This window comes from Pogona vitticeps, chromosome 12, assembly GCF_051106095.1.
Source record: "Pogona vitticeps strain Pit_001003342236 chromosome 12, PviZW2.1, whole genome shotgun sequence".
Classification (NCBI taxonomy): Eukaryota; Metazoa; Chordata; class Lepidosauria; order Squamata; family Agamidae; genus Pogona; species Pogona vitticeps.
The window spans coordinates 2,538,941-2,557,697 of NC_135794.1; the positions used below are offsets into that span (position 1 = coordinate 2,538,941).

An 18,757-nucleotide genomic window follows, 5' to 3' on the forward strand; every position below is an offset into this window, starting at 1 on the left:
GAAGTTTCTCCTTTCCATATATATTTGGGGTGTGTGTGTGTGTGGCAGTGGTGGTTTCCCCACCCCTTAGTTCTGGCTGTTGAATCTCTAAAGGAAAGGTACACAGAGAAAGCCAAACATCTCTCTAACCTTATTTAAGGAAGAGATGATAGTTTAAAAAAGGTAACTTCTCACCAATAGCAGTAGGTGGGGCTCCTAGGGAGTTTACCTGGGAAGACTGAAAGAAACCCTTTCCTTTGGAACAATTATCTCAAGCCACCCATGCCTTACTTGAGCAAAACAGAGCTGAAGAGACACAAGCAACCCTGCCACCGTTGTGAATGTGAAGTAAACTGGGTTTAATAAAAGCAGACCTTTCTACTTCTGCCTGCTGTGTGGAGCTCCTTCTCTGCTTTTCTGACTGGGATGGTACTTCCTTTGCACGGCACCATCCTTCTACACCGATACTGTTGAGAACAGAGCCGTCTTTGTAAGGATGCAGAGTTCTACATGCGCAGAACAGGGTTTTTCCAAAACTGCTTCGAACAAATGGCTCCAGCAAGCGGCCTGTTCCATCACTGAGTAGAGTGTGTGTTTAATTACAGAAAAAGGGCAGAATCTTTGCCCCCATTGGAAGGAAGGGGGGCAGAGCTGGCAAAAGTAAAGCCACGCAAAAGGGGTTCCCTTTAACACTCTGCCTACAGGAGGAAAGGGGTCAGAATAAAGCCACAGAAAAGAGCAGTCCCCCAGATACAACTTTTAAACGCCTCGGAAAAGTGCAACCTGATAATATATATCGATCAAAGTGTAACTCACACTCAGAATTCTATGTATTTCTTTGCATAACCATGCGGAAGCAGCTCTTCAGGTAGCTATGTTTGTCTGCTGCACTCACAGGCAAAAAAACGAAACCTATGTATTGGGGCACCTTTAAGACTAGTATGAGGGTTCATGGCACCACGAAGCAGGTTGCAATTCACAAAAGGTCCCTGAAGTAAATTGGGCTAGTTTTCCAGATGTGGCAACACTTTTTTTTAACACTGTAGGAACACCCTGGAATGTCCTTACCATGCCACAGGAAATGGAAGAGGGACAGGGCTTAAAACCAGACTGGGTTATTTTTAAATGAAACTGTTAAATCCTGCATTAGAAGTGTAAAATAGGCACATCTGATTTTTAAAAAATCTGTTCAAAAGAAGGCCTTCAAAGTCACTCTTCAGAATAAGGCAGCTGCACCCTACACACTCTGAGAAATCAAGAATTTTCTACACCCAAGAAAGCACAGAGGGAAGTGCCCAAAATGTACTGAATAACCAGTCTTGCATCCGGCCGCCGCCACCACCGGCTTTTATCAACTCCAGCGCTGGCTTTTGGATCCCACCGCAACCACGTGGCAGACTTCCACCGGTGCTCCCAACTTCTGCAGTTCCGCAAGCCACAGCATCTGCTTATGAGACAAGCGGTCGTTGGGACCCTTCACTTCCACCAGCTGAAATGGGGGAAAGAGAAACCAAGTCGTCACTGACAGGACCGCAGGTCAAATCAGATCTTTTCGGCTTCCAGCTCCTGCAAACTCACCTAGGCGGTGGTGCGAGATAGGGGAAACTACAGTGGAAAAGCACCTGTAAGCCTACCGTTACCCAACCCTGATGTAGAAGCACAAAAATCATGCATCATCTTTTTCATTTCTGAGATTTCATCAGTGATGGTCTCTACATGCTTTCAAATGTACCTCTGCATTAACAACATCTTACTGAAAGCTAAGATTCTGCACAGAAATCTCTTGTCTACTTTGCCTGAATTCTGCGGAAATGCAAACCGGTGCATGAACAAGCTGACAGACAGCCCCTGTCCCACCCACTACCTCTCTTAGTAAATCCTGTAAGGCTGCTATGTTAATGTCTAGTCCCCCTTACTGGGGGTGCCCTGCCTTTTCAGCCACAAACAGAAGTTGCAAGACATTTTTTTTTGCAATGAGGACCAAGTCAACCATAACAAGGTTGATGAACCTGTGCAGTAGAGCAAATAGTAATCTGGCTTATTTGTGCTGGTCAGCTCAGCAAAAGTTGCCTGCTTCCAGCTTTCTTATGGCTGCTGGCTTCTGTCCTGGTTTTGAAATCATAAACAATGTTGAAAGCAAAACTGTCGCAGCAAAACAATTCAAGCAAGGTAGCCTGTGTGTTTCAGCGAAAGGAAAGCAGCATTGTGCCTCCTACAAAAGGTTTTCATAGAAAACTTCCCTTTAGAAGGCTTGTTCTGATGTAATCTTTTGTGGGCATCATCCTTGGGGGGGGGCGGGATAACATCTTGATCAGAGAGTCAGCTTATACCATTATTCTATGGTAATGCAGACATAAAAAGAAATATGAGACCAGAGGCAGGTTCGCCTGTCGTTCAACAAGAAACAGGAATTGCTACTATACGGACTTTATAATGCAGTGTGCTTTAAAAATAATACAATGAAAGGAAGAGGCAAAGGCTTGTGAGTGAAATATTAAAATAAGAGGAATTCAGAATAAGAGTCTCTGCCTTGAATAGTTCTCTTTATCCTTCCTTGTTGAGCAGCATATCAATAAATGGAACGGATGAATGCGTACCTATGTGCCATTTCCAAGACTACTGGAGTGCTGGAAACTGATTAACTATAAAAACAGCTCAAACACATACCCATTAACCGGAAAATGATAACAAAACAACATAGGAAAGCACAGCAGTCCATAGGAAGCTCCTTTTTACAGAGGTAGACCCCTGGGTTTCTAGCGCTGTTCTGCCTACACTCACCAACTGCAGCTTTTCAGATTTTTGTGCTGAAAATGCCAAAATATGAACCCGGGGGAGTTTTTTGCTTGACAAGCAAAAGATCTATATTCAGTCTGAAAAGAATCCGGGATAAGGCCAGTGCCAGACTTCTGACGTCTCTTACGGAATTCCAGTTGGTGGGCCTCCCTGGGGAAGGAGCGCTACAGCTTGGGGGTAATCATGGAAGAAGCTCTGCTCCAGCTTAACATTGCTTATATTGGGAAGAGGGCTGCCCTTTATCCTAGGTTCATGGTGAGAAATTTCTGACCCTCCAGGCCGCCTGGAGGATAATTCTCACAAGTCTCTTTCCACTGCCTCTTCTGGGTAGGGATTCTGGGGGCTTATGATGGGAGAAGGGACCTGGGGCTCTACCCATCGGTTCCTGGTCCATCTTCCAAAGGGCGGTTTCCCAGGGCAAAACTGCATGCATGAGAGAACTAAGACATATACGGCCACCCTCAAGGCAGTACAAGAGAACGGTCCCCATGTTGTGTGTCGCATCAGAGAGCACCATCCCTCAAAACCACTGGGAACGCACCTTAAACTGGTGATCTTCAGTTCGCCAGACGACGAGATCTGGAAGTCCACCCCTGCAGTGCCGGAGGTCTTTGGAGAATCGCCGGAAAACACCACTCAGAAAAGGGCCTCCGAGGCAACGCGCCAGGCTCTGCAGACATCAAGGTCCGTTTTATTTCTTCCAAATCATGTTTTCACTCGTGCGTTCTGTGCCTCAAGCCAGTGCTCAGAGGCGGCAGCGCAGCACAGCCCCTTCCAGAGGGACTCCAGCAACATCCGCCCGCCTAGGTGGCAGGGATGCAGCCTTGGCCCATCGTCATCTTACAGCCCTCACCTCTGGACTCAAAGAAGCCCCACCCCTACAAAATCCAGATGATCCTTTGTGAGTTGGTAAATGCCGTCCTCCTTTCCTTCACCTTACACTGAAGGCTGGCCTTGGAACTTCCCAAATTATGACAACTTCAGAAGAAGTCCTGTGAGCCTGTTCTTCTCATCAGACCCACATGAATTCACTTCTGCTTCACAAGCCATTAGTTACTAAAGCCTTACATGTGCTCTCCTGAAAGTCTGAAGTTTGGGCTTCCCCTCGGGCTGTCTCCCTGCCCCACCTCCCAAAACCAAACACGTTAGTAAATCCACACATATATTTGTCATGACTCATCTTGCTTCTCTCTCTCCCCCCCCCCAAATCTTCCCCTGTAAAGCTCTAATAGAGTAATTATATGAATTACCAGAGCAGAAATCTTTAACCAATTTATTTATTAGACTTTGAAATGTTTAATTTGACTAAAGGCATCTCTGCTCTGAAAGCAACATCTTTAAATATATGATTACTTATAAAAACTGCAGGTGGCAGCAGTTTAAAGAAGCATCATCCTACCAAAGCGGAATGCTTTTCAAAAAGTGGCTGGTGCACCATCTTAAAATAGTTTTGAAGGAGTAGTGTGCATTATAATTTTAATCATGTGCAAAAACAGAGATAACCAAATGAGCTTTTGCTAAGGTTTCTTGAATCATGCGTGCAACAGCCCACCCTGTGATTTGAAATGGATTATATAGGCACAAATGTGCACACTAACAAAGAGTTTCTATATATCCAAAATGCCACATGATCAAAACAAAAGCCATTTTTGCAAGCCTGTGGTTGGGCAAATTTTGCCTTCTAAATACATTTGGCCTGCATGTCCCAACATCAGCCCCCTAGCGATATACGCAATAGTGAAGGATTATGGGAACTGTAGTTCAGCTACATTGGACGGCACCTGTTTCCCAGCATTTTGGCAAACAATAATTTAGAACAACCTCAAGCCGAGCCCTTCCGTGTCATAACCATTGATTTTGATTCCTCATCCCCCACCTCCACTTAGCTTGTGGGTCTCGCTGATAAAAAAGCCAAAGCAAAAAAAAAACAAACTTTGTAACTTAAAAGAGTACACCTTAGAAGTGGCACAAAGCAGTTGGAAGAGATCCGAGTCTTGGCAACTTCCCCTGCCCAAACCTGCTGTACGCACGGCACATAACAAGGGAACAGCCCTTCTGTGGGGCAGAACCGTTCAGGGCGAAGGGGCTTGGGCTCTTACTTGTGCCTGCTGGAGGGACGAGAAGCGGTCCCAGCTGATCAGCGCGGCCACCTTTCCCTCCTGAGCCTCCCAGACCTCTGCAATCCATTCCATCAGGGTCTCCGGGGAAGCCTCGTGCAGCGACTGGAGTCTGGACTCGATGGCCAACTGCCGGTTCTCGTAAAAACTGTCTGTGTACAAATCCAGGGGGAAAGCCTGTAGGGAGACACAGTTGGGAGTCCCAATTGCCTGGACTACATCTTTCAGCGAGCACAGCCCCTGCGTCACTCTGCTTATTTCATTTACCAGTCTATTCATCCCATGGCATGTGGCTCTTCAGCTTGGTTGCCAGCAGGATCACCAAATGCATGCAATGTGAGCAAGGCAGCCCTGATTTGCAGTCAGCCATGTGATGCTAACTGCATGCTCAGCTGAAAACTTCAGCATGGTGTCATCTACTAAAAAAGTAAAAATTTTTGATGTTCTAAGCCGCAGGTGTGGCAGATTAAGTAACATTCTGGTGCTTTCTGTGTAAGAAGAATTGAAAAAATTATGCACTGTGCAATAATGTCCCACAGAATCTTTTGGTGGTACATACTGCAAACTTAAAAGAAGCCGTTTGGGATCCTTTTGTCACAGAATCTCTGAGAAGAAGTTGCACATTTTTTTTTAAATGAAGCCTACCTGGTAAGGATTCCTGAAGACATCGGGGATGCCATCCATGAAGAGGATTTCCCACATCAGGAGGCCGTAGAGTGTGCTAAACGTTGATCCTTCCCCATGCATCCCTAACGAGCCACAAGCACAAAATCCATTTCAGAATATTTAAGAGGACCAGCAATCTGCAAAGGACACCGATCCCTCTGAGAGATCTGGTTAAAACCTGCCCACCCCCTTGAACAGGCCTGATCTCCTCTGAAGCTAAGCAGGCTTGGCCCTGGTGACAACTTGGAGGAGGGACCCACAGGGACTCCTGGGTGTTCTAGCAGGTAGAGCACCTCCTCTGTCTGCGGGACATCATGGGCCAGTTTCAGAAAGCATCTCCCATGAGGGCGAGAAAACCATCCAACCTAAAGCCCTGAAAAATGACTGCTGCCAGTCCGTGCTAAGCTAGATGGACCAAGAGTCGGACTCTGTAGAAGGCAGCTTCCTGTGTCCCTAAGGAAAAACTGGCAGGTCAAAACAAAACCTATCCCAGATATTTCAACAGGGGCATTTCAGGTCCCTTCCTCCTTCCTGAAGAGACCATTAAGTATCTGGACCACCCCTCTCTGACCAGCCCCTGGTCCTTTGGACTGCTGGGCGTGGGGATGTCTATCTCTTGGTCACACTCTAGTGGGACATGATGGCAGCGTGCTGATTCCTTGGCCCCCGCGCCCCCCCTCCATGCCTGCCAAAGAGCCGACATCACCTTGGTCGAAGCCACGCTGCCTGTAGTGGGCCAAGGCAAGTTCCTCTACGCAGCACACCGCCGTCGAGGGTTCAAGGTTTTCTCCGTGGTCCACTTCATCCACAATGAACACAGACTTCCCCATCCCGGTTTGCGGGCACAGCTTTCCTTTGATGGTGACCTGAGCAAATGAGAACACCCCAGAAAAGCCATCAGGAAAAGCCCATGTGGTCACAAGCCCTCTCCACACCCGGACACAGAACCAGGAACCTAAACGACACCGTATTAATTAATGGCTGTTTGCCACTGTGCCTTCTGCGATTTCACTTCCCCGCATGTAAATCATCAACAAATTCCATTTTTTTGGGGGGGGGGGGATAATCAATCAATCAATCTACCTACCTAGCTACCTACAATAGTTTTATCCCTCCTTTCTTCTTAAAAACACCCAAGGAGAGGTAGCAACAAAATGGTTCAAAATCCTAGTCAAGCGAAGAGGCCTCTAACAAGGGCACGCTTCCCTCCTAAATTATAATCTGCAAGGAGGAAGGCTTGAACTTGTTTCACACCCGTTAAGTGTCAAGCTAAAAATAAGGCATCTAACATTTACATCCGCCATCTTTCTGTCAGCAGTTTGACTCAATCTGAGAACTGACAAACGGAGGTGCTGTCTGGGTGGAAATGTGTCCCTGAACATGGAGGAAGGAAGCTCCGAGCAGCTACTGCAGCTCTTGAGTGGGGGCAGAGGAGAAGGACAGTATGGGAGAACGCGCTTCTGATGCCTCTTGAATCCAGTCTGGCAAGAAACAGCCCGTGGGGCCAGATGGCAGAACCAGCACAGAAAGCCACCCCCCCCGGTTTGGGCCGTATTTGTTCTTGTACATGGGAAGTCAAGCACCGTTCTTCAGAGGATTAGGGCTTGGGGGGGGGGGTTACACAGAGGAGCAAGCAAGAAGGAATGACTTTTAAATGCCCTTATTTAAAAATAAAATGAAACCCAATATATAAGTCCCCAGCCATATACATGAAATAGGCATAAAATGTGATGGCAAAGGCTAGCGTCCATTAACAAGGTTATGAAGGTTATATACAGGATACATTATCCTCCCCTCGCGAGCTCAAAGAATAACACGGATCAAAGGGCATACGGTATCTAAAAGGCGGCTTTGATGTCAAGTTGCTCTTCCCATCTCCCATGGTAGCTCTCCACGGTCTCAATCAGGAGGAGAAATGCTGGGTAGAGAGAGCTGACAGTTCAGGGCCGTATCCTGGCCACAGTGCCGGCGCTTTGCACGGCGAACGTCCCAGGTTCGATCTGCAGCAATTCCAGGTGGACCTAACGCCAACCCCTAAAATCTTGGGAAGCTATTGCCATGAAACCTACATCCGTCAAGATGTTGTTGGGCTTCAGCCCACAAAAGGAGTGTCTCAGGAGCAAGGCAGGGTGGCCCTCTGGAGAATGCAAGAGGGCTGGATGTGGTCCCAGGGATGCCTGAGATTGATCTACACCGGGGCTTCCTCCAGGAAGGCACACAGCGATTACTCACATGCACAACATCTTCCACGGGGAAAAGAGGCAGGTCTTGAAGGAGAGGCCTGAACCTCTTACAGGCCGGCAACTCTTTCATCCTCTGGGCTCGCTGGGAGAGGGAGAGGCGATGGCCCGTGCGAACAAACGGATCCTGGAGGCCTTTCCTGATACATCCAACCGCCTGGGAGAAAAAACAGCCATTGCAGAGACACAACAAAAGGCACACACACACACACCCCAGGCCAAGACAAGGGAGACGGATCACAAGAGAAAACCTACAAACGTTAGGCTCACCTCGGGTGGAAGCTTCTCACGTGAGAAGCTTGGGAGTTGGAAGATGAGTGTGTTGGGGCAGGGGGTGCACCTCCTGAGCAAGACACAGCCCCTGACTAGCTGGCAACCAGAATGGCAGGAGGAGCATTACCTTCTCTGTGTCTTTCAAGTGCTGGTGTAAGTTAAGCGCCAACCGATCCCACCAACGTCCTCGGCTGTCGGTACAATACACCTCCTGACCCAACAGGTTTTGTAGCTGCTCCACCGCCTCCTAGAAGCGAGACAAGGTCGGCCACAAGAGAAAGAGTCTTTCGGTGACACAGTTCCCACTTCTGAGAGGAAAGGGAGCCACTTCACCCAACCGGTGCGCGTGCAGTGCAGCAGCTCGGAGAACGAACTGCGAATCAGGAAACTCCCATTTCGAAACTCCCTCTTCTCTGCTCACAAGGGGTGAGCTCAGCTAGGCTGGACCCCCTTTTCCCTGGGTTTCCTGCATTTGCAGCATGGGGAGAAACAGCGATGGGACGGACCTGCCCAACACACAGGCCACTTCTTGCTTTCGTAGCTGTCCTTCTAATCTTTGTGCCTAGGCCCTGCTGCTTTTTGGCACAGCTCAGAGTTTTAGGCAAAGAGGAAACCAAGTAGGGGACGCTGCCTTACGGATCCATTACGCTCTGCCTTTCCAAAGAGGATTCTGCCCATAAAAGGCAGAAACCCTAAAGTACAAGCTGTTAAGCTGGGTCATTCTAGGAAAAAATAAACGGAGAAAGACGTGCAGGAAGGAAGGGAACCTTTTGGCTGAAGAACCTTGTAATTTGGTGCAACAAAACACGGTTTCCTTGAAACAGTTTGGTCGCAGAGCCCCTCTCCTCCAGGGTCCAGACTGGATGTTTCCAGCAGTCCAGTAACCAAAAGGCATTTCCTTCCACAAAACAGATTAGCAAATGAGGAATGGAGCGAAAGGGAACGTCCATGATCAAATGGATAAGACGACGCGCCAGACCTGCTCACCTCCACCAGTGTAGTTACTTGCCTCCATGGAACTACCGGTCACCCTGTGGCAACCAGGCAAGTGCTTAAATACAAGGCAGATCCTAAACCTTGCCCTTGATATCATGTGCAACTAGGCTGAGCATGGCGTATTGGGGTCCTAGCCGCCTGTACGACTTCTGTACTGGGTGTCTCTAGAGTTTAGACTGCCCACCGTATTACCTCATACATGTGAAGCCTCTGCAAGATCTCAACACCGCGTGAAAGGATCCGTGTATACACCCACCCGACTGTGAAACGCCGGAGATATTCTGGAAGGGCTGCATGAAGCCTACAAGGGACACAAAGGTGAATGCACAGAAGCTCCGGAGAAATGATTTGTTTTGAATTAACATAAAGTTGATAAGAAAGCAAACATTTCCTACAGCATGCACCTGTTTCTCTTACCCAGCATTGGGAAACAGCTGTAGAGAATAGTGGTAGAATCCATGAAAAAGATTATTCACACAACCCCTGGCATTTCCAGATGGGGCTGCGAAAAATGACAGATTTTTCAATCCCCCCTCCTCCCTCTTCTGCAAATTTCCTTCTACATCCCCCAGCTCTGTTTTGTTATGATTCATTCCAGTTAAAGCTCCAGGGGTGTCTTACATACAGTTCCACTAACTGCAGCACAACACAAAACCTGAGAGTCCCTTTCCGCCCCAAATCTGGTTCTGTGTTACATCTGTGTTGAGCCCAGCCCCAAAATGTTTAGTCATGTGTGCAGCTCTCCCTGCCCCCCCCACGAGGGTCCTACCTGAGAGAAGGGTGATGTTGCAATTCCTGCCACATTTCTCTGGCAGTCTCATAGAGCCTGTGTGCTCCCTTCCAATTCCCATTCACCATGGCCACAGAAATGTCGCTCGACATGTGGGCAGCCGTGGCATATCTTAATTGGAAAAAGGAAAAATGTAATAACAATTGAGGGCAGTCTGTAAGAGTGAGAGCAGCACCTTATTTATCCCAGATCAGGTGAGGCTACTGAATAAAAAGGTGCAAGGTTCCTTCCTGAAGACTACCTAATACTCCTACCTTAGTAGAGTGGTAGTATACTTCTGGGGCATGCACAAAGTGCTTCCTTTCCTGGCATAGCTTCATAGCATGACTCTGGGGAAGGAAAGTGAACTGGTTTTTCAAGTCAAGAGTTCAAGTGGACAATTTGACCCCTTTTGGTGCAACTTGGAAGCGCCTTCTGAAGTCACCTTTAACAGGAGATCAGCTGAAGGTGTGAATTGTCCTGTTGTTCATAGCCGGTACTGACCTCTGCTTTCTTGGCCAGCTTGCCAGGCACTCACAAAAAGAAGCACCAGAGCTTCTATTAGATAAATTCTATGTCCCATGCTTCCCAGTTCCACAGTTTCTTCAAACACCCTAAGAACTTCTTCATCCTTCCCATGTCTGCCCAGGCCCTGTTTGATATATTTTCATCTGCTATTTCATCTTTATCAAATTATAGACTGGAAACCTATCCTCTTGGAGTTTATGAAGCCCCCTGATAAAGAATAAGTGCAGTGTAACATTCAGTGTTGGCCATCTCATGAGAAGAGAGGACTCCCTGGAAAAGACCTTAATGTTGGGAAAGTGTGAAGGCAAGAGGACAGGAGGACGACAGAGGATGAGATGGTTGGACAGTGTCTGCGAAGCAACCAACATGAATCTGACCCAACTCTGGGAGGCAGTGGAAGATAGGAGGGCCTGGCGTGCTCTGGTCCATGGGGTCACGAAGAGTCGGACACGACTAAACGAAATGAAACATTCAGTGTTGAACGAGGAAGAAACCATTTTAGATTGTCGTTTGTTGAACTGACATGGCACCTTCTTTTAGCCTAACCTACCTACTAGACAGAAGGATTCAGGGAAAACCACATGCATCATCTAATATGTCTTAGAGAGGAAATGTGAGTTATGATGCATAGGAATAATGCTGGGGGAGGAAGCAAGCACACAGTGGTTTCCAAGAGGCTCGGTATTTCTTCCTACCTAATAAAATCATCCCGATCTTGAAATATCGGCGTTCTTCTCTCGACCGTGTAAGTGGGGAAGACCATCCGCCCCATATTTACCATCAGCACCGTTGAAAGCTGTCCTTGGCCCCCACTGCCAGCCTCTTCATCCTCCATGGGGTCAGACAAAGAGAAAAGGAGCAGAACACGAGAGAAGACAGCTCGGGGACCTTTACAAACACGGACAGACTTCCCTGCGAGATCTTTAGCCCTGGATGGCAAAGGGGGGGGGGGGGGAGAGAAAAATGAAAATAAAATCTGTGCCATTGTCCATTTTCCAAAGTCACAGAAACATTAACCGCAGAACCCTATCAGAGGTTTGCATGGAATTCAGTCACCCTGTGCCCGATGGTGTTGACTCCCTAATGTGTGTGGTAGGGATTCTTCTAGCAAACCAGATAGAGTTACAGCTGCTTCTCAGGGGATTTAAAAAGCAGCTGTAGTTGTAGACAAAACAACTAAGATGCACCCGAGGAAGAAGCAGGCTGTGCCAAATAAAACGTCTTAGTCTTTAAAGGAGCCACATGCCTCTGCCTTGTTTCTGCTACAAAGGGTATTCCATAGGCGGTCGTGCCTGTAGGAACCACGTTTTCCACCTGATTAAGGAAGAAGGCCGGACTGGATTCTTGGTCAGATCTATAGCCCCACCTCCCAGCCAGTTCTTCTGCCTATGATCACCAAATATTTAAACAAAACCATTGCATAACAGAGCAAACTAGATATGTCGTGGGGAGCAGGACAGAAGCCATATTAAGGGGATATTCCATATCTGGAATCAAAGGCCAATTCCACTCTCTGGGATCCTTCAGGGGTGGTGGTTCACCTTTTGCATCACACCCCCTCCATAAGACGTCTCTTCTTAAATGGCTCTCTTGTTTTTGCCATGACTGTTCTCTGTATCTCTATGTTCCTCTGAGAAAACCTTTCTTCCCCACGTTCCTCCTCCTCTCTAATCCCAACTTCCTTCTGAAAAAGCAGGTGTCTTTCTCCCCTGGCTCTGCTTTTCTGCATTGTCTTTCCTCCTCTCTGATACATCTGTTATGCTTTGGAGCGCTGACATCTTCCTCCAGAATTATGCACGCATCAACCGAGATAAGCCCTCTGCTTAAAATTAGCATGGAGTTCAAGTGCAAATGATAAAAGCAGCAGAAATAGAAACAGCCTCTCGAGGGAGGTGCCTGCTAAGCTACAGCCGCTCTCGAAAACTGGGTTAGGCTGGAAAGCGAGGAAAGCACTACGTTTTCTGAAGCAAAAGAGAGAGATGAAGAGAGAGAGAGAGAATGGCACTGAGGTGGGGCCCATCAGCCCAAAGGCTGAGGCCTGAATAAAAAGCAGGTGCTCCTGCAGGTTTAAAAAGGTGCGGACCTAGGTGACAGGCAAGGACCAGATGTTCTACTGGCTCCACGAAGGCTTGCTTAAAAAGCAAGTTTCTAGCCCTCAGGATGGTCTAGATGCCTATATCAATAAATAAGAATTTTCTGTTTCAGCACTTGGGGCAGAATCATGACTTTTAACGGCAAACGACTTTTTCTATGCAAACGACAGTCTCCTGAGCCTCAGACAAAGAAAGAAAATAGTCCTTGAGGAGAAAACAAGACGGAAGTTCTAAATCTCCTCACATGCGAAGTGAAAAGGGACTTCAGTCAGTTCCCACGCATGACGAGAAAAGCAGGCATCCTTAAAGACGTCTTAACTGGGCCTTATGATGGGAAGAATAAAGGAAAATGCAACCCACCTGTGCAAGAACAATTAGGCTGAAGAAAGACAATGCAGATATAATTGACTCTGTATGATTTGTTCAAGGGGTGGCGTCTAGCTTTCTCTCTGGCAAAATCAGGGTGGCCCCGTGGTCAGGATCCTGGCTTGTTTATTTTCGTGGCAGGCGACGCCGAACGGGGGTTACCTTTTGAGGATCACACCTCCAACACCAGCTTGGCTTCTGCTGAAGAAGGAGCGTTGTTTGGCTAGCGTGAGGAAATCTTCCAGGAGCTGCTGTTTTTGAGCATTTGGGTTTTTCAGGTGGAACGCCTTGGCTAAGGTTTTCAGCTCAGGGGCAGAGAGTAAGTCAAGGACCTCAGATAGATCTCGTAGTTCTGTCTCTGCAGTTGTGGGGATGGGGGCGAGGAGTCAAACCAAAGAACAAGACAAGAGGCTCAGATCGGTAGCTTCCTGTTCTTTTGCTGTGTCAAGGAACCAGAAGCTCCATACATTCATTTTTTTTTTTCTAAGTTACAAAACAGAAACTGCAAAGAAGCTTTACTGGGCTCTCCTCACTCCACTAACTCTGCCATATATATATAAATATATATTTTTTAAAAAATGGTCAAAGAGAGTAAAGAGGAAAGGATGAACAAAATACAGAAGAGAAATCAAACCACCAAGTATTAGTCGCAATATTGCCACTCGCCGCCCCCCCTCCCAAAATTTACCCTTTCATATTTGATCCCACTTTGAAACGCTGACAGAATGAGCCTAAAGTGACAACCGATCTCCAGTCCAACTGACTCGAATCTGAAGAAGTTCCTTTTTTGGGACGATCACTCTGAGTCTCCCAGCCATCCCTAAGATACAAAAGATGTATCGGAGGGCTGCTCTGGGTGCGCATTTCAAAGGAGGAGTGGGGTACCAACACTTAACGATGATGGTGATGAGGACGAGAACAATGATGATGATAATCGTGGTCTAAGTTGCATCGATTGCTAAACCATGAATGGATGGATCCCCAGATCTTCTTGGACTACAACTCCCAGCAATCCTACCCAGCACAGCTAGAATCCAAGGCTTTTGGGAGTTACAGTCCAAGAACATCATTATCATCGTCATCGCTATAACTTAAACCATTCTTCAAAAAGAAGGATGAGTACAGTTTATGGGACCACTAATATGAGTGGGTAGCTTTTTTTAGTTGTGCCTCCCTTGTCTTAAAACGTTTTAAGTTATAAAAACATTACAAATCTTGAACCTTCAGGGTTTACCCAAGATTTTTTAAAAAAACTTTTCTGTCTCTCTTCCTCTGCTCCAACTATGCAGCGTCCACTGTGGTGAAGGTTTGTGTAGGGCATGAAAATTCACCTACGGATGATAATTTAGCAGTTCAGTAAAAAGTCCAAAAAAAAAGTACCTGTTTTTGGATCCTGCACACAGAGCACACGGCTGTGTTTCTGGTTTTTGTTTGTTTGTTTTTGGGGGGGGGGTTGCAACCCACTAACGGTTTCCCTGGACTGACAGCGCCCCTCCCCCCCCCGCCCTGCTTTAATAGACCCACCTGACTCCAGGAATCTTGCTTGAACAAGCTCTGCAAGGACAGGGCAGAGATCCTGGCTGATCTCAGGATATTCTATTTTATTCGTTTTTATCCAGTTCAGCTTGCGTTGAAAGAGCCGGACGTACAGCTTCTGTCCTCCGGCTGCAGTTGAACAGTAACGGGGGGGGGGGGGGGGGGGGAAGAGAAAAACAGCTTTTAAAAACGCTTTCTGAAAAAACGGCGTCAGGAAAGAATTGTTCTGCTAACGCATTTAGCTGAATTCAGTTGAAAGGCAACACTTGTGCTGGGTCAGAAACAGTAATTCTCATGTTAAGAAGGTATAATAACAGGAAAATTACAGTAGATGAAATACTAACTGCCACATTTTAGATAGTTGCATTTCTTCTCTTGGGTAAATGCATGCAGGAGTGTGTGCACACTGACTTTGCAGAAAATAAGTCCAATGGAACTCAATAGAGGTGGTTAACTCCACATAAAGCTGTTTCATACTGCTTTGCAGGCTCTTAACCACAATGCTACAAATTCACAATATTAACTGAGGCTGGCTGCTATTTTTGTGCCATAGCTCTTTGGCCTAGAGCAGTGTTTCCTGACCTTGGGTCCCCAGATTTTCTTAGACTACAACTCAATCATCAAAGTGATTCCTGCTTTCCCCCTCCACTTTCTTCGCAACAAAGTGGGTTAGAACAGTGGGGGGGGGGTCTTATATGTGGGGACGTATTATACACAGAAAAATATGGTACTCTTAGCACATCCTCTGCCTTGCTCCGGGTGCAACCATCATCTTTCTTTTGATGTTTTCGCCTTCCTGTCAGGGAGGTTTTAAATTCGGTTGTGACCTTTTTGTCCGCCTCCCAAGAAATGTAATGCCAGCATAACAATTCCCATTAAGTTGTTATGTTCTATCATGAATTTGTTTCTTGTTTATTATAGGTATGTCCCTCCCCTTTACCAATTAAATTAGAATACTAGTATATTGCACTCCTTTTTCCCCCCTAACCCATCTTGTGAGATATGTCAGCCAAGAAAAAGTGACCAGCCCAAGGTCACTGAGTGAGTTTCTCAGATTTTGAACCTAGATCTTTCTCACCCCCAAATCCTAACCAGTATACTGTACAACATCGTTTTTTACTTTGATCATCACAATTAACTGTTCTGTACATTTTCAGCAATAATAAGTCCATGCGTAACTAAGTATTAATTGAGTAGCTAATTATAAACCAGTGCTGAGATGTAGCTATTTAAAACATTTTGGGTCAATTTCCTTTAAAAAAAAAAAGCAGCTTATGTTTAAAATACTTGAGACGAAACACAAGCAATCAAAACATAAACTGCAAAAGCAGGGTAACAAGAGGGGCTCAACAGGGCAGCCCAGCAGGTTTTGTAAAAGACAGGAATCAGGACTTAGAAAAGCCCCTTTCATGGATTAGAATCCGCAGCATCATAGGCGTCAAACACAAAAGTTTCCCAACCTCTTGATAGCGTGTGGGAAAAAGTCACCAAAATGGATGCAGTTTAGAAAAATATATATTTAACCATGTTAAAAACACACTCTGCTATCTGCTCCCCCTCCCAAATGGGCATCTTATCATTTTATCATTTTTTAAGTGAGAGCAGGCTAACACAGATGGCTTTTTTTTAAAAAAAAATGTTGCACGGAAGCAGCTTTCCTGGACATATCCGTGTGGCTAACACTCCCTCCTCCTTTCAGTAAAAACAAGGGCTGAACAGGAGGTAAGAAAAAAGAACGGGAGGCCGATTGAACGCAGAACGAGCTCCACTCTCCTACAGCCCAAAGCAATCTCTGCGGATTGCCTACACGCCCGGCATCCGAATCAGCCGAGGCTCAGGAAAATGGAAATGATTTTTTTTTTCAAGTGGAGCAATCATGGCCCTACTGGCACAATCTCTTTGCCGTGGGCTAATCAACAGCTTGATCCGAAAGGCTGAGAGCTGTGGAAATCATGCCTGCCTCTGAGCAGATGCCAACTAATCGGGGAACCTGCACATGACACACAGCGCTCAGCTAATAGCAATCCCGTTTTATATGCGTGCGTGCAAACACTCTCACAAACAGAGCAACCAAATATCTGTCAAAGCATCCATCCACGCTCTCCTTAGCATTTAGGCCAGGTCTGGGCAAAAATGTGATTTTTCAAGGTATGGCTGGATGAGCCCCCAACACCTCCAGCCAGCGGTACAAAACCCTGGGAATTGCAGCCCAACCACATGTTGTGGCATTTTGTCCAACGCTGCCCTTGATTCAAACTTCACTAAATCTCTGCATCAAATAAAGAAGTAAATAAATAGCCCTTCCTAATTTATTCCCCCAAGAGAAACGGGGACTGTTATTATGCCCTGCTGCCATAGACTCCAACTAAGGCATAACTACAGCTTGGAAGTATCTTTTTTAAAAAGAATTACAACTCTCAGACCCCTCCAGAATCAACCCAACTGCAACCTAACAGCCGTAGTAAAAAAAATTGGAGAGTCTCCAGTGCCTTGGCACTCAACATATGGCCTATTCTCTGAACGATGCAGAGCTGTAACTTATTTCAAACTAAGTTGTAGCCCAGTTCTTTAACAGTAGTGGTTTGTTTTCCTGCTCTTCCAACTGGTCACGTGACCAAAGCATTTGGAAGGCACCTTGTTCACTCCCTGCAATTAGTTCAGTTGACTTATGTGATTTCTCTTATTCCAGAGTACAGCTGGACCCACGGGATCAGTATCCACCATTTTCGCTCATTGAAAGTCTGGAAATATTAAAAATATATTTTAAAAAAACACTATTTTCACATGTATTACCAGAACTAGCCACTAGAGGGAACCAGAGATCATGCAACTGGAAAATCTCAGCAGGATTCTGGCCAATGTCTGTAAACCTAGAGATGTCCTTCTCAGCAACAGTTAAGGTTTTTGCTTATATCAGAGAGAGAATCGGATTCTCTGATAGGAATGACCGGTGGTGTGCAAGACACACATTGTTCCTCATTCCTGCTGTGGTGCATCAGGTGCTGAGGAAGGCAGTTCACACCATTCAAGAGTCTTCTTTATAGCTCGACCCCAGAGAAATGGACCCAAATCTCTGGTGTTCCAGAAGGTGGAATTTTGGGCTTTTTTGGTCTCTCAGATTAATATTAGAAATTGTTACAGGCAATGAGGTGCATTTGCTGCCGGTGTTTTTAAATTAGCACAGAAAGATTTGCTGCTGGGAGACCTCCATAAAGACAGGAGAAGGCCATTAAGGGAAAATCTTCCCCACCTGAAGTATTAGGTAGCATCCAGCCCAATAGTTCTAACTGAATTAGCAAGTTAATTACTGCAAGCCGGATAATTATTACTACCGGGCTCAGTTCTTCAAAGAAGGTGGCACTTCCCAGATTTATTGAAATAACCCAAGGCTGCAGATCGGAGCTCTTCTGTTAACAGCGTGGCACAAACCTGCCTAGTCTCCACCTGGTAGCTAATAGGTATATACACAGGCCTTCTTGGCTTTTTTTTGGGGGGGGGGTGAGCCAGCATTTCCAAGCTATCACTGAGCTGTCACCCAGTAAAACATGCCCCACAGACCTCTTAGGTGAGTTGGTGGCTAAGGCAGGATTCAAACTGCAGACTTTCCAAGCACTCCTAAACAAGCCACGGGTTTGCAGATGCTTGAGAAGGAAAGGCATGTTGGGCAAACTGGGGCCAGTCCCGCCCAGGGGCCACGGCCCACCTTTGCAAAGGTGCTCTTCTAAGGCAGTGGTTCTTAACCTTGGGTTACTCAGGTGTTTTTGAACTGCAACTCCCAGAAACCCCAGCCAGCACAGCTGGTGGTGAAGGCTTCTGGGAGTTGCAGTCCAAAAACACCTGAGTAACCCAAGGTTAAGAACCACTGTTCTAAGACAGGTTTTACCTTCTCTGGGGCTACCACCTGGGCCACCCGTTCTACTTCTGAATTAGGTCAACTAGGAAGGAAGATGATTAGTCACCTAAAAACTCTTTAATCAGTTGTTCTAATACTGTTACCCATCAAAACGGCCGTCTGTCCAAACTGTTTAAGGAAAAAAAAACCCTCCAAAACCGTACAGCCAGCAGCTTTCAAGGCTTACAAGACTTTGCTAAATCCCAAATCCTCTTTCCACTTCTTTTCCTTTATTTTATATCATCTCCAACTGGCTTATTTAACATATATTCATCTGCTCTGCAAAATCCATGGCCAAAGTCACTGTTGACAGGAATTAAGTTTTGGTTCTTTTTAAAATTTATTATTATAAATAAAATTTATTTATAATAAAATTTATTTATTTATTTATTTATTTATTTATTTATTTATTTATTTATTTATTTATTTATTTATTTATTTATTTATTAAAGGCGCATTATACCTCCTGAGGGCTGGGCATTTTCTTTCCCCATTCCTTAATAGTG

General features: G+C 46.1%; 1 protein-coding gene across 2 annotated transcripts in view; it reads right to left on the minus strand.

Moving 5' to 3' along the window:
• Positions 1 to 18,757, minus strand: part of FAN1 (FANCD2 and FANCI associated nuclease 1) — a 20,289-nt gene continuing 1,532 nt past the window's right edge. Inside the window, exons 2-13 of one of the 2 annotated variants that reach the window (XM_072981840.2) lie at positions 14,348 to 14,488; positions 12,986 to 13,181; positions 11,060 to 11,293; positions 9,837 to 9,968; positions 9,260 to 9,368; positions 8,199 to 8,318; positions 7,791 to 7,955; positions 6,265 to 6,424; positions 5,538 to 5,641; positions 4,875 to 5,069; positions 3,317 to 3,445; positions 1 to 1,468 (exon numbers count right to left, since the gene is read on the minus strand). In XM_072981840.2, coding sequence (XP_072837941.2) covers positions 1,331 to 1,468; positions 3,317 to 3,445; positions 4,875 to 5,069; positions 5,538 to 5,641; positions 6,265 to 6,424; positions 7,791 to 7,955; positions 8,199 to 8,318; positions 9,260 to 9,368; positions 9,837 to 9,968; positions 11,060 to 11,293; positions 12,986 to 13,181; positions 14,348 to 14,488 — 1,823 coding nt within the window. In that variant the 3' untranslated portion in view covers positions 1 to 1,330. The remainder of the gene's footprint in view (positions 1,469 to 3,316; positions 3,446 to 4,874; positions 5,070 to 5,537; positions 5,642 to 6,264; positions 6,425 to 7,790; positions 7,956 to 8,198; positions 8,319 to 9,259; positions 9,369 to 9,836; positions 9,969 to 11,059; positions 11,294 to 12,985; positions 13,182 to 14,347; positions 14,489 to 18,757) is intronic. The other variant, XM_078380913.1, reaches the window with a different exon arrangement.